At 38.5% G+C, this 25,529-nt stretch overlaps 1 protein-coding gene across 1 annotated transcript in view; it reads left to right on the top strand.

Moving 5' to 3' along the window:
• Positions 1–18,674: 18,674 nt before the first annotated feature.
• The window catches only part of SPOCK3 (SPARC (osteonectin), cwcv and kazal like domains proteoglycan 3), a 295,465-nt gene continuing 288,610 nt past the window's right edge, over positions 18,675–25,529 (top strand). Inside the window, exons 1-2 of the mRNA XM_037526414.2 lie at positions 18,675–18,764; positions 19,049–19,237. Coding sequence (XP_037382311.1) covers positions 19,049–19,237 — 189 coding nt within the window. The 5' untranslated portion in view covers positions 18,675–18,764. The remainder of the gene's footprint in view (positions 18,765–19,048; positions 19,238–25,529) is intronic.

Genomic DNA, 25,529 nt, shown 5'->3' with positions numbered 1-25,529 from the left:
GCCCATTCACCACAGCCTAAACTCTTTATAGATGGGTAGACTGGCAAAACAGTGTATAGTATAACCTCAATTTTAAATAGAAAAATCTAATTCAATAAAGTCTGTGTCACCTCTCAAAAAAAAATCTATGTTGATCTGTTGCAAGAAACATGAATTCCAAAATGTGGCCAATGTTCCATTAGATGTTGTTTTCCCAGCAACACTAAATGGTACCAAGCAAGGGAAAATATACTTTTTAAAAATAAAAATTGACTGTAGGAGAGAACTCTCCTTTAATCAATTAAGAAGCTCTTGCTAATTACAAAAAAGTAAGTTCCTATCCATATTTTGACAGTTGTGTTTTGAGAATTTTTATTGCCCTTTTAAGGGTTTTCTTTTCTGTCCAATTAGCATGTCACATTTAGGATGACCTCAAGAGTATTTTTCTCAATGACATTACATCTATGTATACAAGTTAGAAAGAACACTACCTCAGGCTAACATGGTAAATTGTTTGCATTAAAGGACTATGATTAAGCTGTATCAATACCCAGGGTCCTTTTAAGGTTTTCTGTCTAGTCTAGGCTGACCCATATTACATAGCATCCCAAATTGACCTATATATAAAACTAGGTGTGTGTAAAAGTTATCCAAAAATGATTTGAGCATTTCCATTCTTTTTTATGACATCAAATTCTATTTATTTAAGAAATGAATATTTAAGAGCCAAACACTGGGCACCAAGAATACATCATTAGAAAAGAATCTCCCTGCCCTTAAGCAGTTTAGATTCTAGAGGGTAATGAGACAGACACATAATTAATAAGAAAAGTGATCATTTCATGTGTAATGAGCAACTGGAACCAAAAAGACAAGAAATAAGGGAATGTAGCCTAGAGAAACTTGGGAGGCTTCAGAGGCATTTGAAAGTAGAATGGAAATTTAAAAGGAAGAAAGTATGAAACTGTCTAGGAAGAGGAAACATGCTAAGGCATGGAAATCTTTACACATGTATTATGAAACTCTAAAGGAGGAAAACAGAGTAAAGGAAGATGTGATCATCTATGTAAATGTCCATAGAGAAGCCAGACATGCAGACACACTGTTATTTGTGACCTCAGAGGAGTCAGTAGTGTGGTCTGAACAAAAGCCAGATAATACAGAGTAAAGCACCAAATGGGGAAAGGGTGTTAAAAGACATTAGAGACAATGAAATGCATAAAAGATACTGACTAATATCTACATGGAGGATAAGATTAAGGGAGGCTGGTTATTAGTAACTCATTATTTTTTTTTCAAAGATTGATTTATTTATGCATACAAGAACTGGGGTATAAGCCAGAGGTGCAGGGGGTAAGAGGAGTCACCCAAGACAGAGTGGGGAGCAGAACAGGCAGATGTACTGAAATACGCTGCTGAGGGCAGCAGCAGGCGAGGCAGGAGAGGTCTGCTGGGCCATGTGGGTTGCTCCCTGGCCTGCTGGGGATCCAACTCATGCTGTAGTGGCTGGCAGTGGCTTGATAGCACTGTTTTTAACCCCTGAGCTACCAAGAAGGCCCAGTAACTCACTATTATTGGCCATTTACTCTGCCATCTAAATCATAAAAATATAGTGGAGAACAAGAAAAATCTCTGTCCTAAAATTACTGACTGTCTGTTGAGGCAGATGCAATATCAACATTTACAAAATAAATGAGAGAATCATTGGGATAGATACAGTGAAAGGTTTCTTCAAACAAGGGAATGTGGCAGCTAGCCACTTTGAAGAGCTTGGGTGAGGGGATCAGTGAAGTCCTTTTGTGGCACTAAATGTTGAGGACCTCCCTGGTGGCGCATGCGGTTGAGCGCTGCACTGTGAAGCTGCCTGCAGCCTCTGCAGTGCCAGTTCGATCCCGGCCACCCGGCGAGAATCCCATATGGCGCAGCAGACTTCTCCTGTCTCGCCCACTGCTCCCCTCAGCAGTGTATTTCATCAGTCTGCCTGTTCTCTTCCCTGCTCTGTCTCTGGTGAATCCTCTCACCCTCCCGCACATCTGGCCTGTACCCCAGTTCTTGTATAAAATAAATAAAGCTAAAAAAATAATTAAATGTTGAAAAGGAGGCAGTCATGAAAAGATCTGCAGAAGAGAAGTCTGAAAAGGACAAGTCTAAGGTTTAGAGACTGTTACAAGCAACCCATGTCAGAGGACAGGCTTAGGACAACATGTAATTTGTATTCTAGTTTCAATGGCAAACTACTAAAGACTCTTAAGTGAGGAAGTGACCTAATATACACTTTAGGACACTTGCTGCGTGGACTTTAAGCGAGGTTGGAGAAGACATGACAATAGGCGGAACCAATGGGAGTTGAGTCTGCTGCTAATAAAAGCTGCTACATTGGGAGAAAGTTGTATTCTTTTGATAGCTGCGGTATTTTCTTGGGTGTGTTATAGGCTGCAAAAAGGCACAGGCTACTTGAACTTTGTTAGCTTCTATTTCCTTACCTTTATAATTAATTAATAAAAATAACTATGCTGCTCCTTACTTGTTTGCTGCTTGGATTAAATAGATCATCTTTGCAAAAGCCTTGAATCAGCTATAAAGCATTCACCTAGTGTTGTTATGGTCTGTTTTGTAAAATTGTCATTTGCAAGAACATGTGCTTCCTCAGAATTGATTCTGGTGTTGAAAGTATATAAAAAATATATAACAGTTTGCTTTGTGAAACGCATCAAAACACGTGCATTTCAGAGAAATATGACATAGTGGCATTGTTTTTATTGTTTAGTGACTTACCCAAATTTCCACTATTTAGTAGCAGAGTTGACATTAGTTCATTTATTATGTTCAGATATATATTCCTCAATATTCAGAGATCAAATATTGCCATTCCAGCCAAGAGTTTCAAGGAAAGAGATTAGGAAGCATGCTCAATTTAATCAAGTCAGACATATGACAAGTTATTTGTCTACCTACCCATCAAATAAAAATTATTTTATTTATTTTGATGGTTGTTTTCCTGATTAGGTTCAAAAGAATGCCTGAATAACATTAAGGAAACAGTCAAGACTTTTGATGTTATCACCCAATAATGTCTCCATGGTCACTCTAACAAATTTCACTTTTAAATTAAAGTACACTCTATGCTACTTAGTCGTTAATAGGATGTCTGATTTTTTTTAAAGATTTATTTATTTATACAAGAGCTGGGGTACAGGCCAGAGGTATGGGAGGTTGAGAGGATTCACCAGAGACAGAGTGGGGAACAGAACAGGCAGAAGGACCAAAAGCAAAAGCCTGAGGGGAGCAGCGGGTGCAACAGGAGAGGACTGCTGCGCCATGTGGGTATTTCCCTGGCTGGCCAGGAATTGAACCCACACTGCAGAGGCTGTGGACAGCTTCACCACGCTGCTCTCAACCCACTGCATCACTGGGGATGTCTGATTTTTGATGTGCTCTAAGCACATTCTATTTTCTGCTTACTCAACTTGGAGATACAAAGAACAATCTAACATCTAAAAATTGTGATTTTTTAAATCTAGTATTTTCCATTTATTTTGCCAACTCTGAGTGAATTTGACTATCCCATATTGGAACTTAGTTGATTTCTTGAACTGTAAGTTTACAACCAATTCTAAACTTATCACACAGCTCCATTTCATTTTTGATAATTTTTTCCTTTGTTGAAACTCTTTAGATCGGAATAATGTCAAATTTTTTAGACTGTGCAAAAATTGAATAATAAATCTGTAGCAAGAGTATATATTATGTGGAATAAATCTGCGATTTTGAGATGAATCCAATTTATAAATTCATTTGTTTATAAATGAGATACTGTATTGCCAGGCATAACGCCAAGTACTTGGTACATGTCAATGGAAAATAAAAATCCTGACAGATGTGGAACGAAGTTTCGAGTTGTGGGAGACAAACAATAAGCAATAAGCATAAAGTTGAATAAATTGTATATGATTTTAGAAGAAGATAAACACTATGGTAAAAATAAAGCAGAGTAAGGTTTATATGTTAATTTCCATCTTTCTATTTTCTATGCTGATCTACTTTTAAATTGGCAGCCTTGACATCAAACTCTTGCCTTTGCAATTCCATTTTGGTGTTCAGCCCAGACTGGCAGGAATTTCTTAATGCAATTTCCTAATTCCTGAGGGAGAGAATTAGATTGTTCCAACATGAGTCAGGGTTCCAGTTAACTAGGGACCAGAGCTAAAACACATCCTATAAATCTTCTGTTAGAGGTTCATCCCTGTATAAAGAGAAATCCTTTCAGAAGAGGGTTGTATCCTACATACACAGTCCATTGAATGTCTAATCTCCAGTTTATAAATGTAAATTTGCTTCCAGAAACCATATTCTCAGAGAAAATATCGGTATTATGAATTAAGAGTGGAGAGAGTTAAACTCACACATCTCTTTCTTACAGGGAGGAGCGTCCCTCAGATTTCTCAGATCACATCAGTCAGGACCAGATCATTACATTGGAAAAGTCAGTATCTGACATTTTGATATTTTTGTTTGGGAGGCAAGTCCTTACCAGTAAGGAAAAGGTGGGAAAATATTTAGGCAACTTGTGGTATCAACTAGTGTTAGATTCCTGGCTATTTTGACATCCAACTGAAATATATATATATATATATATATATATATATATATATATATATATATATTATAATATATGTATATATATGAAGGATGCATATTAATTCTTAGCTGCAAATTAATCTTTTATGATTATTAACCCTTGTGAACATTAAAAAGAAATGGAATGTTTATGTCTTTCTATTAGTAAAACTAGCTTGGTTAAAATTTCCAGGAAACAATAGAATGTTAGTTATTTAAAAATTATAAATACCCTGAAACCAACACTTACTATCTCACTGGACATATATATTTTAAAAAACTAAGATCTCAAGGAATTAATAAATGATTACTACCAATAGTTTTTCTAGGAATAGCCAAATTAAAATATCTATATTCATGTTCTCATTAGTAAATTCACTTTAAGTGAGCCAATGTCTAATGTATGGCACATGAACTGAACTGAAGTATGGCAAACCCATAGAATCTATGAAAAAATTAGAAATTTTTGAAGAATGGACTTTTTTGCATTGCATGTAGAGCAAAAACTCAACAGTAACTTATGTAAGGAGAAATATGTTGCTTTCCTTTCTCTTTGAAACACAGGAACATGCTTCCTGTAATGAAGACTAATGAAGACAGTAAGCATGTCACTCCTTCATTTAATAGCTTGACTGACAGTTACTATTTTGGAGCTTAGGGTGCAATATGTAATTATTCATTTGCTTTGGTCTCAGCGATCACAGTCTTTTGATAAAGATATTGACGTGAAAAGTATTTCAACCAAACTATAAAAGCTAAAATAGAAACACGAACACAAGACATAATATATTCCGGAAGTAGAGAGGAGGCATTTCTAACGTTGGTTAAAGAAACAGAGAGTATTTCCAGGGAAGGGGACATCTGAGCTGGTCAAATGAAAATTATTTTCCCAGATACTTAAAAAAGAAGGCAGGATTAGGGTCAAAATAAGGAGGGTGGGAATTATTTGGGGAATATAACCAAGATGAAAATGCATTCATTGTGCAAAAATGAAAAATGATGTTAAAATATATAAAAGAAAAGAAAAGAAAAGAAAAGAAGGGGGTTCGGGGGAGACACAGCATCTACTAAAACATAAAGACACATGTGGGCACATCAGGAAATATTTACTATGTATATTGGCATGAGTCATAGCCAAATGAAACTAGAAATGTGGACAGAAAGCAGACTGGATCTCGGAGCACCTTGAAAGACCCTGATATGAGATTGAGGACTAGGGACTTTATTTTGCAGGAAGTTACAAAATCACCAGAAGTGCTAAAAGAGGGGATGGTATGAACTAATTTAATTTTTAAGTTATCATTCTGACAACCAACGTGAGACACCATTAAACACCCACCAGATGTCAAAAACTAAAAAGACTAATAACATGAAAAAATGTCAAGATATTGAGCAACGGGTGCGCTGAAATCTTTTTAGTGGGAAATAAAAATGCACAATCACTTTGGAAAGTGACAATTTTTTACAGTGTTAAAAAAAAAGACCCAGGAATTCCACTCCCCCATATTTACTCCAAAAGGAATATAAACATATGTTTGCAACAAAGAGGTGTATAATAATGTTCAAAGTGGCTTTCTTATAATAATCAAAAATTAGGTGTAATCCAAATATTCATTAATAGCAAAGTAAACATGTAGTATATTTATACAATGCAATACTACTCACCAATACAAACTAATAACCTAGCTTAAATAATCAACATGATGAATCTCAAAAATATTATGCTGAGCAAAGAGACCAGACACAAAAGAATACCTACTGCATGAAGCCATTTATATAAAGTCAAGAAAAGCCAGTCTGATAGATTATTATATAAACCATAACAGTGGAATTCTAGAGGGATGGGGAACAACTAGAAGTAGCCTTGAGGGGATTTTCTGGAGAGATTAAAATTCTTGAAATCTTCTTTCATGTCTTGGTTAATATATTTATTAAAGCATACTGAACCTTTAGGATTATCTGAATTTTCCCAAACATTTGTTGTTTTTTTAAAGCAATAACTGTTCTCAATTTAAATGGATATTTACTTCACATTGAGTTACTAATTTTTTTAAATGTTGAAATGCATGAAATATAAAGACAAATGCAACTTCTCAGACATTTTTACTTTTTAGTTGTGATTATACAGATATACATAAAATATCACCCCCTTCCCCCAAAAACTATCCATTTGTATGGTTGTCCTTTTCAGGATAGTTAAAGATTATACTCTCAAGAAAGTCATGATATTGTTTAAATTTTCTATTGGGGGCAGTTGGATCATTCCCACAAGACAACTTTAGAAATTATTAAGAATTCCATGATAATAAGCTCGCTATCAACAAAGTCCTTGTCAGGTTGCTATGGTCAATGCAATTAAATTAAGAACCTTGGTTGGCATAAAAATGGTCATATTGCTATGGGGTAATGACTAATAATTGTAGAAAATTCTGAATCTGCTTCAGTTTTATCTAGGATAAATAACCACAGTATAAAACAAATGTAATCATGTTGATGTAGCAAAAATTTGCAAGAATATGAATGTATAATAACGGAATTGGTTAATTTAAATATAGTAAAATCATTAAGATGTAATACTATGCAATCATTTAAAATTATATGTTGAAGATTATGTAATAATGCAATGGAGATTTATAATTTTGGTTAAAGGGAAATAGTCTCAAAAAGGGCTTTGGACAGGAAAGACTAATCCCTATTCTAATAATAAGCAGTGACTCTTCTGTAGCTTCTTGAGAACTTCTCCCAGACTCGTAGCAAGATAACACTAATTTTACCATCTTCTGTCTGTGCTTAGATTGATGATGAATTCATAGAAGAAAGAGGTTTACTACTACTGGCACTAGCATTTATGATCCATAGTGGTTTCATATACCTACTTCAATATGTACAACAACAAAGAAAGTCATGATTTTAAATAATTGAATCTAAAAGATGATAAAATTTGTTTCAGATGCAGAATATTTGATGTGATCAAAACCCTAGGACATATCTAGATTTGTTATAGGACAGGGAGAGGGGCAGCCCAAGCCCCGCAAACCTGCCTATTCTAAATGGGTTCTGCCATCCGCCGCATCAATACAAAACATAGGAGACTTTAATGGGAAGGAACTTTAATTAAACTAGGAAACAATACAGGTAAGGCAAAGAGTCTAGTTTCTAAATGAAGCACCCAAAGTTACCCATCCCCTCGTGGGTAAAAGTCCATCCATATGGGATCGGCCCAGAGCAAGGCCCCAAAGCCTGCCACAAGTCTAAAGCATCTTCCAGTGGGGACCCACAGAAAAGGGTCACAAACAACTGGACAAGCCCGGAAGGAAAAGAGCAAAATCAACATCAAGATAAAAGCTGCCATTGTCACCTCCCCACGGGTCTCACCCACATCTGTGTCACCCAGTCCACAACCCAAAAGACAAGCGCAGTTTCTTCACATGTCTCTAGGCTCCATGTGCCTCCTCCAGGTCTCCTTGCTCCATCCTGCTTCCTTCCTCAGTCTCTTCTTGCAGCTTCCTCTCTTCCTGCTCAGCTCCACCCTCCCTTGGGTGGGGCAGGGAACCTCCCCCTTTCCTGGGGACCACCCTGTTACAGACCAAGCCCTCCATTGCCCTGTCTTAGGAAATAATTGATTATATTTTGCTTCTAAATTCACTATCCTTTGCTTTTCTATTACTTTTATCCATTGAAATAACTGTGATTTTTTTTTACGATTTATTTATTTATTTATACAAGAACCGGGGTACAGGCCAGATGTGCGGGAGGGTGAGAAGATTCACCAGAGACAGAGCGGGGAGCAGAACAGGCAGACAGACTGCTGAGGGGAGCAGTGGGCAAGACAGGAGAGGTCTGCCTCGCCGTGTGTGGGACCCTCACCTGCTGGCTGGCTGGGATCAAACCTGTGCTGCAGAGGCTGCGGACAGCTTCACAGTGCTGCGCTCAACTGCCTGCACCACCAGGGGAGGCCCTGTTTTCTTTTGTTTTAATATAGTGAAGTATTTTTCTTGATCAAAATTTCTGAACTCAAAAGTCTCCTTTGAGCTAATTGATATCTAACCCAGGATCTAAAAGGATAAACAGGGCGTTGTGATACTGATAAAAATATTTCAAGGCTCACCAGACCTGCCTGAACACTGGCAGAATATAAATTTACCTAATTTCTTAGCTTGTAATTTCAGTTCTATGTAAATTTAACTGATTGCTATTCAAATTTAATGGTTGCTATTCAAATTCTCATTGTGGTTTCTATTTACTCCACCTTAAGATAAGAGGCATTTTACCATTTATTTCTAAGGATAGGATTCTCCTTCATAATAATGGATTTTCCATTAAATGTTTCATGAAGAATCATTTTACTACCAAAATATCTAGTGGAAATATACTGTTAAGTTTTAAAATGAAAAACCTAGGGTTTCGGAGCTTGCAGTACTCAAGGGAACAGACAACTCTGACCTTCCAATAATTCCCATATTGTGGTTTATGTGAGTTCTCATTTTTAAAGCTAAACAGAGATCTTATCAAATATTCTTAAAAATTATTTTTGGAGAGTTAGTTTTTTCTTCTTAAACCATTGCATAGTTTTGTAACTAATCTGAAAGTAGAGAAAGATTCAAACTCCAAGCTCACCAAAGATTTCATTTTATTGAAAATAATTTCACACTAAGAGAAGACTTCAAACTAAACACCCACATTAACCTTCACCCCCTTTGAAATCACCACCAAATAAAGATGAATAATTTTTGAAGATGAGTAAGCCATTAAGGAAAAAGCACAATAGATGATGTCAGCTATAAAATGATACTGGAAGTTAAATGGTCAAAAGGGAAAGAAATAAGAGAATCAAAAACTCAGATCCCAAAAAGTGGATAGGAAAGCAAAACATACAATAATGATAACACTGAATCATCCCCAGGAGACTCAAAAACTAGTGGCACCCAATTACTTGTTCATGATGTGTAAAAGGAGAAGGCTAAAACAGGATTGGCAGAAAATATATTTAAGATGCAGTTAGACTGCAGATTCCTTTTCTAATCTAAATAGTTGACCTCCCCTCACCACTGTAAGAGATTGTGTTTTATTTTCTAGATAGGACAAAACCCAGGCTGTCCAGATAAAAGATCACCATGCAGAGATGAGTACAGAGTTGTACCCAGAAGCAGAGAGATTAAGCAAACACATGTCCTCTACCCCAGTCCATTTCCCCTTGTTTCTCTCAACTTTGTGAGAGACATTCCACCTTGTATGCATTCTAGGAGAGGCTTCACGTCAGAATCTGAGCAGAAACAAGCACAAATACAAAAACAATAAAACGGCATGTTCCCAAGTGAGGTTTACCCAAGATTGAAATTTAGAATGTAAAAGGTTGATAGATTGTAAGCAGAAAAAATGATCTGATATGAGAAAAACAAAACATCTAATATAAAAGGCAGCGACTAAGATAAGCAGAAGAAAATAATATGGAGAGACCAAAGTCCATACAGACTCATTTTTAATTCAAAAACTATAATTAACATCTTCAGACAGAGAGTAGAAAATATTGTAACCAGAAGTCAAGAGTGACAGAATAAAATTGAAAACTGCCAGAGAAAACAAAATGTGTGTGTGTGTGTGTGGATATATGAATTTATATTGGTGTTGTTGGGAATTATCTCTCAGAGAGAAGAGGGATCATTTTCTCAGTCAGTAGAGAGAAGGGCAGAGGTCCATAAAATGGGCAAAACATTTCATAACTTAAAACACTTGAAAAAATTCAGATTAAAAATCACAAAGTAAAGGAGTTGTAGAAAAAGAGAACCTAGGAAAATCACTAATGAAACAATTCAAGAAAATGACAGCATGATTTCTAGAACAAGTAAGTGTGCAGCACAGTGAGTCAAAATAGGTCCATGCCAAAGAACTTCATTATGAAAACATAGACTATTACAAATTATTTCTGAATAAAATAAATCACATGTAATGTTATTAGCTATCATCCTGAATCTACTTTTACATGGTAACACTGTCAATTATAAGGCAATAGAATAACCATTTTTTAATGATTTTCAGTAAATGTAATTTTTAAACTAGAAATCTACATCTAGCAAAGTCATCCATCACAGTTGAGGGCAGAATCAACACTTGAAGCCTCAGATTGTTTATTTCCTCTGTACATGTATTAGATGGTAGTTCCAACCAAACACAGGCAGACAAAAAAGAGGATCTTGTGTGTACAAGAAATGGTAGCTCCATCACAGGGAAGAGACATCAGGGACTCTACAGGGCAATGATCAGGTGACCCCAGCATGAGAGCTGTGTGCCTGCAGAGAAGGCCACATGGTCCAGATGGAAGCAGTTAGATGACTCTAAATTAGATTTCTTCAGAAAGATAAGACTGATGAGACTGTCTGATCTGGATATCTTATTTTTTTAAGATTTATTTTTATTTATTTATGCATACAAAAACTGGGGTGTAGAGCCTCCCCTGGTGGCACAGCGGTTGAGCGCTGGACTGCAAAGCTGCCCGCAGCCTCTGCAGCGCTGGTTCAATCCCCCCGGCCTGCGAGGGTCCCACACGGTGCAACAGACCTCTCCTGCTGCACTCACTGCTCTCCTCAGCAGCGTATTTTGTCGGTCTGTCTGTTCTGTTCCCCGCTCTGGATCTGGTGAAATTCTCTCACCCTCCCGTGCTTCTGACTGTACCCAGTGCTTGTACAAATAAATAAATCTTAAAAAAAAAAAAAAAAAAAAACTGGGGTGTAGGCCAGAGGTCCATGGGGTGAGAGGATTCACCAGAGACAGAGTGGGGAGCAGGACAGGCAGCTCTACTGCAACACACTGCTGAGGTGAGCAGGGGGCGAGACAGGAGAGGTCTGCTGTGTTATGTGGGTCAGCTCCCTGGCTGGGGATAAACTCATGTTGCAGTGGCTGGAGATAGCTTGATGGTGCTGAGAAGTTACCCCTGCACCACCAGGGAGGCCCTGATCTGGACATCTTGAGAGAAGATTTAGATAACTGATGAAAAGGTTTACATTGTCAAATACTTAAAAATGTAAAACAAAGAAATGAGGGGGCCTCCCTGGTGGCGCAAGGGGTTAAGATGCAGTACTATGAAGCAATCCACAGCCACTGCAGCACAAGTTGGATCCCCAGCCAGGGAGGTGACCTACATGGCACAGCAGACCTCTCCTGTCTCGCCTGCTGCTTCCCTTGGCAGTGCACTTCAGTCCTTCTGCCTGTTCTGTTTCCCACTCTGTCTCTGATGAACCCTCTCATCCCCACACCTCTGGCCTGTACCCCAGTTCTTGTATGCATAAATAATCTTTTTAAAAAGATTTTAAAAAAGAAAGAAAGAAATGAGTTACTCCAAGGAAATAAACAATTATGCAAGAAAGAAAAGGCATTATAAGGGTCAACTGTGAAAAGAATTTACCTCATCAGATGAAGGCAAATTCTACTTCTATCAAAAGGACATACCTATACTAGGATGATGACAGGATAATAAAAGAAAATGTGTGTGTGTGTGTGTGTGTGCGCGTGTAGAACAACAGGAAGCAAGGAGACTCAATATGGAATACCTAGCAAAGGGAAAATGAAAAGCACTAGCAGTCACCTACTGAGTATAATTCCTATCTTAACACTCATCATGTTTTACTTTAATGACTAATTTATGTATTTTTCTCTCCAACAAGCCTGTGAGCTTGTTGTCAATGGGATCATGCAGTAGCTTAATCTTATTTTTAACTTCAGTTTCAAGCTTGTTGCATAGCATTTAGAGAGCAATCAATAAATATTTTTTTTTTAATTAATAAATTTTATTTTTATATTCCCCATACAATTGCAATCCCCCCATTCTGACCCCAATCCCTCCCCTCCCGGCCCCCACCCCCCAAAAAGTGTCTCTGGTTCATAGTTTTTGTTGATTTTGATTTTCACTTTCTATAGTTATTCATTTTCCTGGTCCCTTATTTAAGTTTTCTAGATCCCTGCTATGAGTGAGACCATCCGGTATTTTTCTTTTTCTTTTTGGCTTATTTCACTGAGCATGATCCCTTCCAGCGTCATCCATGTTGCTGCAAATTGCATGTGTTTATCTTTTTTGAATGCTGAGTAATATTCCATGGTACATATGTACCACATCTTCTTGATCCAGTCATCTATTTTTGGGCATTTGGGCTGTTTCCAAAGCTTAGCTATTGTAAACAGTGCTGCTATAAACATAGGGGTGCAGGTGTTCTTTGGAATTGATGTTTCTGTGTTCTTTGGGTAAATACCTAGGAGTGGAATTGCTGGATCCTGTGGAAGCTCTATGTTTAGTAGGTCCAGAAATCTCCACACAGCTCTCCATAGTGGTTGGACCAGTTTGCACTCCCACCAACAGTGCAGAAGAGTTCCTTTTTCTCCACAACCTCGCCAACATTTGTTGTTGCTAGTTTTTTTAATATGTGCCATTCTCACTGGTGTAAGATGGTATCTCATGGTAGTTTGATTTGCATTTCCCTGATTGCAAGTGATGTTGAACATTTTTTCATATGCCTGTTGGCCATTCGCATTTCCTCTTCAGAGAAGTTTCTTTTTAGTTCCTCTGTCCATTTTTTGACTGGATTATTTTCTTTGTTGTTGTTGAGTCTCATCAGCTCTTTGCAGATTTTTGTGATCAGTCCTTTATCATTAGTGTTGGGTGCAAAAATTTTCTCCCAGTTGGTGGGGTTTCTCTTTGTTTTTGTTATTGTCTCAATAAATATTTTTAAGTAGCAAGAGAAGAGCTTTATAACTTAGAGGAGAAACTTACAATAATTGTGACTTGTTTATATTTTAATTAATTTTTATTTAAATACTTTCTTTGCTTTCAGCAATTCTGTAAATCAAGATTCTTGACTTTGTATATATAGACAGTAATTATAACCTTCTCTCTTTTTTAGAATAACTTCCTTCCAAAAGGAGAATTCCCCATTTATCCCAGAGGACAAAATTAAGTGGCAAGAATTAATAGTAGCACTTGGGATTGCTTTTATTCTCTGAAGATAGCTAATCAATAATAATTTAATAGATGATGATATGACTTTTTGCAATAGTCAGCATAAAATAAGTAAACTAACAAAAATTCACAGAGATAAACATAAAAGGTTCCTTGTTGATCTTGATTTATATACTCTATCTATAGTCATTTGAGAACATAATACCCTACCAGGTCACATGACATACTGAGTCAAAGAATATTCTCTCTCTCCACACATTCTTATATGAGGTCAGTATATCAATACTACTGCAGGTCAAACAATTTGTAAGAAAAAATACATCGTATTAAACTCAAGGACAGAGATTTTTTTACAATAATTTTGACTTACAGATTTTTAAATTTGACAACAGCATCAGAATCTGTGTATTTCTGTACATATAGAAAGAGTTTATTGTTTAAACATCCTTACATATTTTATTTTATTCATTTTATGTCAATATCTTATAATTTTCAACACAATGTATGTATTTATGAATATACAATTTATGAAAAATAATTTTTCATAAAATATAGTCAATAAATATATATCTCAGTATAAATAAAAACAAATTTTAGTTGCTTTTTTGGCCACATTCCAGTATCATCTACTTCATAATCAATTAATTTAATTAGATTCACCTTCTGGTTTAAATGTTGAAGAATGCCTTTTTAAGAATCGAATCAGTAATTGAACCAATTGATGTGCTACTCTATTTCAGCTTTTAAGGTCTTTTTATCAAATTAGGTTATCTAATATCTTCTAAGTTTGCTTAAGTGGAAATTGGACTCTACAAACAAATAGCCAATACCTACCAAAAAAGTCTGTTGTCCTGTTCTGGCATTTCCATTCTAGATTTTATTTTTGTTTATTTTTGATTGCCCTAATGCAAATTTTAGTAAATATCCCTACTTTTATTAAATTAAGAGCAGGTGATTTATAAGACATAAATAGTATTAATATATAAAATTCCAAAATGAGGACATAAAATGCTCCCTTTTGATATATTTTTATATCAGCAGGCCTTTAATGTTAAAGTTTTAATACTTGGGATTTTCCCTCCTTTCTCTTTCATACCCTGAATTTAAGCTTATAAATGAATTTGTCATAAAGCAGCAATCGAGGTGGTTGAGTTTTATAGATCAGGTGTTACTTCCTTACCTTCTAATGCCATGTAGATATGGTCACTGTCTCTTTGGGATAATGGCTCTACCATGAAACTAGTTTCTGGTGTTTGCATACTCCGAGAAAGACCCTCAGTACCCATCACGCCTTAGTTTCCACCAGCTGGCTATAATGGAAAGACAAACAATACTTGCTTGCTGGACAAACATTTTGCACATAGACAGGGAGTCCGGCTTAGTGGATTCCCTCTCATTCAACCCAGTGGCTTGCCCCCAGGGTTCCTGACTCCATGGTGCTGAGTGGGGGATCTGATTGGACATTGAGGTGGGGGCTCAGGGACTCAGCTTGGAAATGGAGTGACTTCTCCCTTAATCTAGCAAGCTGCCTGATGAAGTCATCTCTTTCTTTGTCTGACTTTACCCAAAAATGACTTCTAGTTCTTAATGAAATAAAAGTAAATAAATACATAGGAGGTGGGTGAAGAACTATATGGGGGCAGAGGAATTAAAGATGATGATGATCCAGACAGAGATGATTCCATCTAGAGGGGGGCACCTATAAACAATGTAGCATGATCCTTCTTATAACAAGCCCCCTAAATCCTGCCTTTGTGCTTACTAACTATGGGTTCCTGGGCAAGTTGTGATGAGTAGTATTTATGTAAAGTGCCTGGCTTTATACCTGGAAGACAGAAGATGTACAATAGCTTGGACCTTTCCATGATAATAGCTAGGAATAACAACAATGTTGCATGTTTTTACAGTAGCTGAGAAAGAAATAACCAATGGGAGACAACTGAGTGAGTGTGTGTGTTTAAAGAAATGATGATCCATCCAGGTCTTAGTAGGTCCCCATCTCAAAGGTTGTTAGAAATATTCTTTGTCACTATATGCTTAGTATGTATCGTTTGCAAATGGTGGCAAATCTAAAAATGAGGGTAAGAAAACCTAGAGGAAAATTCCTAGGAACTTGTTTTGCATATATTTTAGAAAATATATTTGTTGATTGATTACCTAAATATTTAGAACAGGAAATGTTAAAAGGATAAAGAAACAAGTATAAAGGTAAGCTCAAGCTCAGAGTGGTCCTTATAATTGGGTTTTCATAATATATATAAACTGTTACTTGAAGTGACAGAAATGATAGAAATGGTGTTGGGAATCAGGAAACCTGTGTCCTGCAGTGAATTTCAGTTTTGTAAAGGATGATCAGAAACACAAAACCAAGATCCAGCCCCACGACTTACTTCTTGGCACGAGTGCCCTACTCCACTTACTCCAAACACTCCTATTCACTTTTGGCAATTTTGGCTTTTCCTGGTTCTCAATAAAGCCAGGAAGCAGTCAGTCACTTATTCCCCTGTGTATCCACCCACCTTGACTTGCAAGGTTTCTAACTACCTTCCCATACCTTACCTCCCACTTAAAACATTCCCTGTATTCTTCCCTGCTATGTTTTGCTCTCAGCAAACTTTCAATTAATCGCCATTGAGGTGTTAACTGACAGCCAAGGTGTTAGTTAACTGAAGTGTGGATTCTCTCAGGATTATTTAAATTTTGAAAGCAGTTTCTTTGAAGACCCAAACTTTCAGTTATATAAAGAAGCAGAGAGGAGACTTCCCTGTGATTAATAACAACACATCATTACACTTAGTAGACTATACACTCAGGACTAGCATGCCCAGAAGCTTAGCCTTTACAAGGGCAGTGGCTTTGGAGGAGGGGCGGGGTGTGAGGGGCTCTGCCTGCAAGTAGAAGCAGGACGAGAACTGGTCCAGATCAGACAGCACAAATACACTGGAGAAAGGTTCACTTTGCATTTTCTGACTCAGAGTATCTCAAGCTTGCAGTTTGTTGGTAAATCTTGCTCTATAGTCTGTACTGTTGGAAACACTATTTAGAGGCTTTTTTTCCCAAGGCAAGTTGTTACTTTGTTCTTCAACAAGCAGTAGTCCCTGTGGTGCTGCATTTAGAAAGTTGCAGTGAGTGTTAAATGTGAATAGATTCTGTGAATATGTCAGGTTGCACAAGAAAATACATGCATTCTAGGATAAAGGAAGTATAAAGATAAATGGATGCTTACATAAATATAAGGGTGGTCCTGTAAGCTTTAGGTGGCAATTAGCATATTAAAATATAGAATGGATATTAAACAAGGAGGATCACCCCCCCTCAAATATTTTGTATCTTTTTTTAAGGTAGGTTACAAGGTCAGAAGGTCATGTAATTGAACAATTAGTGACTTCTGTGCATCAGGTGTGTTCTAAGGCATAAAATCTGACCTTTCATTTGATGTTTAAATAAAAGGAATGAGGTTTATAAGCAAATTCATATCTCCTTACTGAACTGAAAGGAAATCCCTCCTTCAAAGTTTGAGGAGAGGATAGGGTCCTAGGGGGCTCTGGAGGATGGGCTGCCTAATGATTATGTGCCCTAAGCAAGATAAAGAAATGCTACTGTACATGACATGGCCATTACAAGGAGGCCAAAATAAATTTCTGTGGGGAATTAGTACACAGCAGTGATTTAAAGTTATCTGACAATGTTTACATCAATCAGGGTTTCTATGAATTGCATCTGTAGATTGCCCCTCCCCACACAGACACTGCTGTGCATCAGGTTGGACATGAGGGCAACTGATGAAAATATTTTTGTGAAGTTAGAGTCATCTTTTCCCTTCATTGGACATATTATGCATTCATTTTCAAATCCTACATTAAAAGTTAAAAGTTTCATCATTATGTTTGATTCCTATTTTAATAGTTTGAAAATGTCACGTAAGAGTTACAGAAGGCTGCAAAGGAAATATGAGAAGGTTCTGCTGCTCTTCCAATGGCTGCTATACTTTAGGAAGCCACATGAAATTTTCCAAGGCCATAGCTTTGGGAGGTGTAGTTTTGCATGGACTAAGCTCTAGGTATTCCAAGAGAGATACATATTGGAATTTTTAGCCTCCACAGATCTCTTGACACCTAATAGTCATTTCACCTAAATCCTCTAAGTCTGTGGAGGAAACTCTCCAGATTCGATTCATAGGACACTAATTACTGTTTTTCTTCAATTTATTTAGAATATGCGGAAAACCTGAGGAGTACCAAGTATTTCGTGATAAATGGAGGTTTGGAACTCAAAATTAGAAGTTAGGTCTTCAAAAATCCATTTTGCAGTATGGAGACATAGGTCTGGCTTACTGGCTTTTAAAGTTTTTGATTCAGGTCTAGAACGTAAAATATAATGGCTGGAATAGTGGAAAATAATCTCGCCCGGTATATGGGAAATTTAGATGTACTCAAACGCCCTACCTGGCAATAATTCTCTTTAAAGAAAAAAGAAAGGAAAAAAGAGAGAGAGAGAGAGAGAGAGAAAGAACAAAAAACTTGCAGCCTTTCACCTGAAAGTTTGCACTCTGTAATAACCCAGAAGTTCAGGCCCGCACACTTTACACGTCTGAAACGAAGCACACCACGAAGCACACCTCCCTGGAGCCTGGCGACCGCTTCGCCTTAGGGCGGAGCTCAGGACAAGAGCTTTATCAACAGACAAAGTCCAGAGGATTCTTGACTTGGTGATGCATAAAGTTTTCTTCCCGATCCTACCCCCCACGTCTGCCTGGCCAGCTCCGAAATTGCAGCGCAGAGGCAACTGCGAGAAATACAGCACGCCTTGTGTGCCTCGTGTTAAATAAATCCAGGAGCAGAGAATGATCAGGCAGCTCCAGACCGGGAGAGGCTCTTCTGGAGGCGAGAGGTTAGAAAGCAGATAAGGCTTCCTAGCGCGCAGCTCACCGTCCTCCGCCGCCCGCCCAGCGTCGCCTCGGGAGTCTCTGCAGCTCGGATCCACGGAGGAAGGTGGGACAGGAGGAGGTGCAAGATGGAAAAGACGCTGGGGAGGGAGGGGTGAGCCGAGGGGAGCTGGCGAGAGCGCCGCGCGGGGGGAGGCGGCGCAGGGGGGAGCGCGCCGGGCGCTGGAGCTGAGTGGACCGCTCGAGACCGCGGCGCGAGCAGCAGCTCCTGAGAGCCGCGAGTTGGCAGAACCGGCTGCATTTCCAGCAGGCGCTGCGCGCACCGTGCGGGCTCCCAAGGTGATGTGCCCGCAGCAAGCATCCTTGCGCCCGCCCGGGCGGCTGGACCGCGGCTGGCTTGCTCGCGCCCACCTCTCCTCCCCTGGGTCTGCGGGTCTGCGTGTCTGCGCGCCCGGGTTTGGGGGCCAAGCCTGCGGGGAAGGAAGGGGCACCGTGGTCCCTGCTTGTCTCCTCCCCCCTCTACCCTCGTCGTTGCGAATGCCTGTCTTGCAGGGGCTCCCCGGGCTTCGCACCCCGTCTTTGACACTGCGCCCTCCGCCCCCCGCTTGTGTCTCCTTTCGCAGATGCTCAAGGTGTCAGCCGTGCTGTGTGTGTGCGCGGCCGCTTGGTGCAGTCAGGCTCTCGCAGCTGCCGCGGCCGGGGCTGCGGCCGGGGGGCGGTCGGACGGCGGCAATTTTCTGGATGATCAGCAATGGCTCACCACCATCTCGCAGTACGACAAGGAAGCCGGACAGTGGAACAAATTCCGAGACGTAAGTGCTGCGCACCCCGGGGCGCGGGCTCAGGGGCGCGCTGCCGCGAGGCGGGGCCCGCGGGCGGGTGGGCACCCGGGGGCCGGGGCTGCCCCGACTCGCGGCGGCGCGCGGCGCCCCGAGAAGTTGGCACTTCCGACGCCCCCCTCGCGGCTGGTGCGCGGGGAAGGGCTGGCGTGCACGGGGCACGGGAGTTCAGGTGTCGCCAGGTTCCCACCCTACCTGCACCGGGCCGCTGTCCCTACTCCACCTTCCCCCCGCCCCCGGCCCCCAAGGTGTGCAAAGTGCTGGCTCTACCTGCTCAACTTTTGAATGGTGTTTCTGGCTCTAGTAAACACAGCCGCCGTGCCTGTGGGGTGCATTGCTACGGAAGTAACTAGCATCGATCCCGTTCCTAATGGTCCATTAAGGAATTTGAGGGAGCAGATAGGGAGATGTAAGATTTATAAATGCCCGCTCTCCAAGGGTGGGGGGTTGTTGGGCGCACCAGAAGGCAGAAGTTAACTGCTCCCCATGACATGAAATTGCCGATCACGGTCGGTGCTTCTGCATTAACTTTAGTACAGGGTGTGTTTACAATGCATTCGGTTACGATTTATTGCAAAATGAATAAAATCTGCAGGGGGAGGGGTGGAAGGGTTAAACTGTAGATTCCTTTGGGGACTTTTCCTAAAGGGGCTTGAAAACAGGAGCCTGGTGCAGAGACGGCCCATCCGTCTGTGTGCCTTGGAGCCGGTGGCCTTCACCTGCAGGTCGCTTTCCCCACCTGATCTGAGTGGAGCTCAGCAAACGCTGCCCGCGTGCGGAGCGCAGTTCACGTCGCGTGCAACGCGCTGGCCCGGGAGTAGAGGTCGTGCTGGCAGTAGATGGCCGCCCCCCAGCACACCCTTTAAAAGCCAGGAGGCCTGAAAGGCAGCGCGAGTGATTCAGACACAGTGCCACCCCTTCCTGTGACATTTGAGAGAATTTTTTGAGGAGTCCATCTGCAGTGCACTACGTGGGGATGAGTTGAACTTCTTTCATCATCTCACGCTGTGTCATGATTTGGGAAAATAAATGTCAGGAGCTTAGGTTAGTTTTTACATCCTGGTTCCTTTATCTCCCCACCCCCCACCTACACACACACACACACACACACACACACGCACATACATACACACCCTTCCCATGAAGTAACTGACAAGTCAGAAAGTCATAGCTAACACACGTAGCTGATTCTAGCAGAGGAATTCCTGAACACATGCTCATTTTACTTCAAAATTAAATGTAGCTAATTGATGGTAAGCATGGAAACTTGGGATGAAAAATGATAATGGCAATATTTAATGGGGGACTTCATTTTACATGTTTTAAGAAAGCTGAAACGTTTACATTGCTAAATGAACGCCTTGTAAAAGAACCCTCTTTGCACATTTGTTTCCAAGTTCATGCTAATCTTGAATATAATGACATAGGCAAGCAAGCAAATGAGATAAGTCTAAAGGTGGAGAATTTGTTTGTCATGGCCTCATTTAGGGAAAAAAATGTGAAAATTCTGCCAGTATTTGAGCAAATGTCTCAAGTTAGGACAATTCATTCCTCAATGGATGCTTTACATTTTTAAGAATGAATTTTAAATTCACCTCTGTTCAATTCTATCCTTCGCCATAAAAAAGTTTTTGTCACAGTTTACCTACTCCATTCCCCCCTCTTCTGATAATCAGTTTGTCTTAATAGTCTGAAAGTTTTTCTTTGTTGTTTAGTTATCTGTTTGTTTCCTCTTTATACCACATATAAGTGAAATCATACAGTTGCAGCCACATATTGATTTTCAATAATACGCACCTGAAACTTACATAATATTATAATGCATTATTACTTCAATAAAAGTTAAAAAATAAAAATGAATTTAGGTTTTCTTCTCTAAAGCACATATTAAATCTTGAATATCTTAGTATTCAGTGACTTTGTTCAAATTACTGTATTGAGTTATAGCACTGAGTCTATACTTGGACAGTTTGTGAATGTGTTTGCTTTAGTGAGGCTGAATTGTCCTTAAGAATGAAATACTGTAGGATTCATGCAGTCAACTTTTATATAGACAGTGTAGTGTTTTATTGCTATTGTATTTTTAGCTATTCCTATATGATGGGGGAGTGAGAAATCCATTAAAATTTTGTATTACATTATATAAATGATTTTCTGAGATTTTCTAACAAATATTTGTTTGGAAGTACATGCAATACATAAAACTATAATGGTTTACTTGAAAATCTTGTATCAGGCTTTTTTTTAGATTTACTACTTTAGTAAGACAATTAATTTTTTGTAAAGATGACTTCTGGAGGGCATAGAGAAGGTAAGTGCTATCTTTTTCTCCTTTAACCACCTGTTGCTTATTAACATGATAAAATTATGCTGATAGCATGGGGTTTCCACTCAGAATGCATAATATGGAAGCCTTATTTAAACCATTCCATTGGTAATTTTCCTTCCCTTTGGGGGAATCATTAGCTTTAATTTTTTTTCTGTATCTTTCAGGAAGTTGTTTATTTTTTAGTTCATTTTTCAGCTGGAAGCACATGGTGATGAAGCATTGCTTGAAAAAAGTCTGCACAGCATAAATCTATCTTTAAGTGCTCTGCATTTGCATTGATATCTTAAATAATGGATTTGCATGCTTAGTTTATAGAAGGGAAAGAACAAAGGCATTTGAACTTTTAAAAATTAAAGTTCTTCTGATTAATTCTTTTATCCCATAAAAATATAATGAATATTTTTATTTAGAAATAATGATTTGACGTGCTTCAGCATAATTCACACTGAAATTAATTGTTACTTCTTGTGAGTGCTTTGCTCAATGACATCATTTTATAAGTCAGTCCTTAGTGAAAACTTGAACTATATCTCCTTTTGAGTTATATTTGAAAGCTAGTTTAGATGCTATTTAAAAATAAAATTTATCGTTATATTTTTATTAAGTAATTTAAGAAATAAATATTACTCTTTATATATCATATATTTGTATATATAACAAAGCCTTAGGATTAAGGAACATCGATAGGAAATAAGGAGTAGAAGAGCATAGGAAACTACCAATGATGATTCATTTTCTCGGATTCTTCACTATGCATCATATAATAAAAATAATAAAACCAAAGGAAGGTTTACAGTGACTATCAACACAGGAGAAACTTTGAGTAACTTTGACTACCCAGAACCTACAGCCCTCTCTGGATAAAGTTTTGTTGCTCTTAAAAGTGTACAAAATGACATTACATAGGCATAGAAAACTTTCATACTTTAGAAAGGAAGTATATATACTATATCATTTAGAAAATGATAATATTTTTATCAGTGTAAGCATTCCAGTAGAGAATCTAATATCATAGGATATGTTTAGTAGAGTCATTGTTTGCATGGTATTTGCCACTTTTTTGTCTCTTTTGAGTAGTCATAAGAAAAAGACACAGAATTTCTCAGTGGGGGATTGTGGGAATACCACTAACATCACCAAGAACAGTGGTAAAGGAAACTCACCCCATTCTCACACAGATAAATATATGTCCTGGCCTATTAGGAGAACTGGACATGAGGATCATTATAAGGAAACTGAGTCATTAGTTTATGAATCAAGTGGTTCTCATATTCCATATTTCAAACATTTATGTGTTATAAATCAATTAAATCATGCCCTTATCATGTAATAAATGAGTATGGAATTGGGAAGCTGATCAATCTATTGGTAATGCATGATATTGTATCGCTATCGATTTCATCTGCTATTGATTTCGCTGAAGTATGTATAGTACTTAAAAATGACAGAAAAGATAAAAAATGAGAAGCTGTAAATGCTGTATGTTGTAAGCAATATAATAAAAATATTGCATAGGTACCACTGATGCCATGCTAATTTTAAATAACATATAACAGAATCAGAATTTTACCCTTAGTTTGAAATTCAGAAAGTTATAGATTAGTTTTTCTTTTTCAATGAAAATGCTTCAGGGTAGGAGCTAATGGAGTGGATGAAGAAATGGAGCATAGAGGATTTTAGGGCAGTGAAAATAATTTGTATTTGTATAAGGCAGATATACCCAATATACCCACAAGCCCACCATCATACCCAGAAGCCTATCATCTCAAAACAAACAATAAAAAAACCTAGTTTTTTTAAATATTGCTTGAAGAAATAGTTACCATTTGTGTTGCAAATTCATAATCAACTTCAGTTAACATTTATTCCTTACATGATTTTTCATATCCATTATACATAGTGAAAGCCATAGTATAGTTGAACAATTTAATTAAAAAAAATCAACTTCATTCTAAGTCAAAGTACATATACAACTTGAAAATATAAATGCAAGGTGCCTCAGAGGCACTCAAATATTAAGTCAACTTTTAAAAAACTGCCAGATTAGAATATATTGACTAGTACATAAATTTTTCTAAGATTCTTTTTTCTTTTATTTCCCCTTTTCACCTGAGCTGAGGTTCTACAATGTACAGATTACTTAAGAGATAATGACTAATGGGGCTGGTTACTTCCTGGTACTTACAAAGCTTTTGTGAAGCCCCCCCCCCCCCCCCCCCCCCGCGCCCCCCCCCAGAGTTTATCAACTTTATTGTTACTAGGAAGTAAATAAAACAATTGAATTCTGTGTCTCTTCCAAGTAGAGTATTCTATTGTTTTAAAAGGCATTAAAATTCAGGGCCTCCCCTGGTAGCGCAGTGGTTGAGAGCTGGGTTGTGAGGCTGCCTGCAGCCTCTGCAGAGCTGGTTCGATCCCCGGCCGCTGGGCAAGGGTCCCACATGCCCCGCAGACCTCTCCTGCCTGCGCCCGCTGCTCCCCTCAGCGGTGTATTTCGTCAGTCTGTTCTGTTCCCAGCTCTGGCTCTGGTGAATTCTCCCGCACTTCTGACTGTACCCAGTGCTTGTATAAATTAATTAATTTTTAAAAAAGGTGTTAAAATTCAAATAGTGAAAATCTTTAAAGAAAACCCTCAGTGCTTTCTTTAGATTTATGGCCGACCCTGGTTGTATTTTCTGAGCAGTAGGCTTACCCATAACACTGAGGGTTCCTTCTTTGTGGTAACTTTTTCCCAAAATTATTATTTTTTATGGAGGTGTAATTGACCAATTGAATTAAATATATTTAACATGCAGGATATGATTATATCTTGTTCATATTCATTGTGAAATGATTACCTTTATGATAAGTTTAATAGTAGCCAATAGAGTTTTACCACTTTTCAACAATATGGGCTAAAAATAAAATCTAAAAAAAAATAATTTGGAAGATTTAACAATTAAACCACTATTCTTTGTGTTTAGGATTGCTTTCAACAATGCATATCCAATTGTGACCAAAAAAGCACGTGAAATAATATTTTTAGCTGTTGTAACTATTACCTCTGTCTTGACATAATTAAACACCTACTGTCTCCTTGGGAATTCTTCAGGGTTTATGCATTGCATTATGAGTATTTTCCTCTCTGTCTCTCTCTCTGTCTCTCAATATATTTTTTTAAAATATTTACACATACAAGAACTGGGATACAGGCCAGAGGTGTGGTGGTGGGGTGAGAGGATTCACCAGAGACAGAGTTGGGAACAGAACAGGCAGATTCACCAAAGTACACTGCTGAGGGGAGCAGCGGGCGAGTCAGGAGAGGGCTTCTGGGCCATGTGGGTTGCTCCCTGTCAGGACGTGGACTGAACTCCTACTTCAGTGGCTGTGGATTGCTTCATAGGTTGAGTCTTAACCCTTTCTCCACCAGGGAGGCCCATGTCTCTCAATATATTTGATGAATATGAGCCACACCATTTACAAGCCCTTAAAAGCCCTGAATACATGTTTATACGACAACACTGGGAAAGACTATAGCATGGGCAGCGTTTTTTAAATACTTGACTATTATACAAATTGTTTAAGTCATTAGGCAGTTGACATAAAGGCAGTTGACATAGAGAAGCAATGGAGAGAAGGGTCTGTGGCTGGTGCAGCTGCCACCATCCTATTTCTTTCTTTTTTATTGAAGTAACACTGCATTATAACATAGATGCATTTTAGGTGTGCATTGTTGAAAATCAACACCTGTACGTATGTATGACCATTAAGTTCAACATTGAAAGTCTAATTCTCTCCTTCACTATATAATTGACTTCTTTTACCCCATTTTCCCAACATTCCTTCTTCCCCTTTACATCTGTTAGCTACTCACATGGTCGTATAGTATAAAAGTTTATTTTTGTTTAATTTAGTTCATTCATTTGTTTCTTTGTGTACTACATTTGAGTGAAATCATAT

This window comes from Talpa occidentalis, unplaced genomic scaffold (assembly GCF_014898055.3).
Source record: "Talpa occidentalis isolate TD23 unplaced genomic scaffold, MPIMG_talOcc4v2.1 talOcc4.4, whole genome shotgun sequence".
NCBI lineage: Eukaryota > Metazoa > Chordata > Mammalia > Eulipotyphla > Talpidae > Talpa > Talpa occidentalis.
Note: the sequence above shows the minus strand (reverse complement) of the source record. Positions and strands in the feature narration are given on the sequence as shown.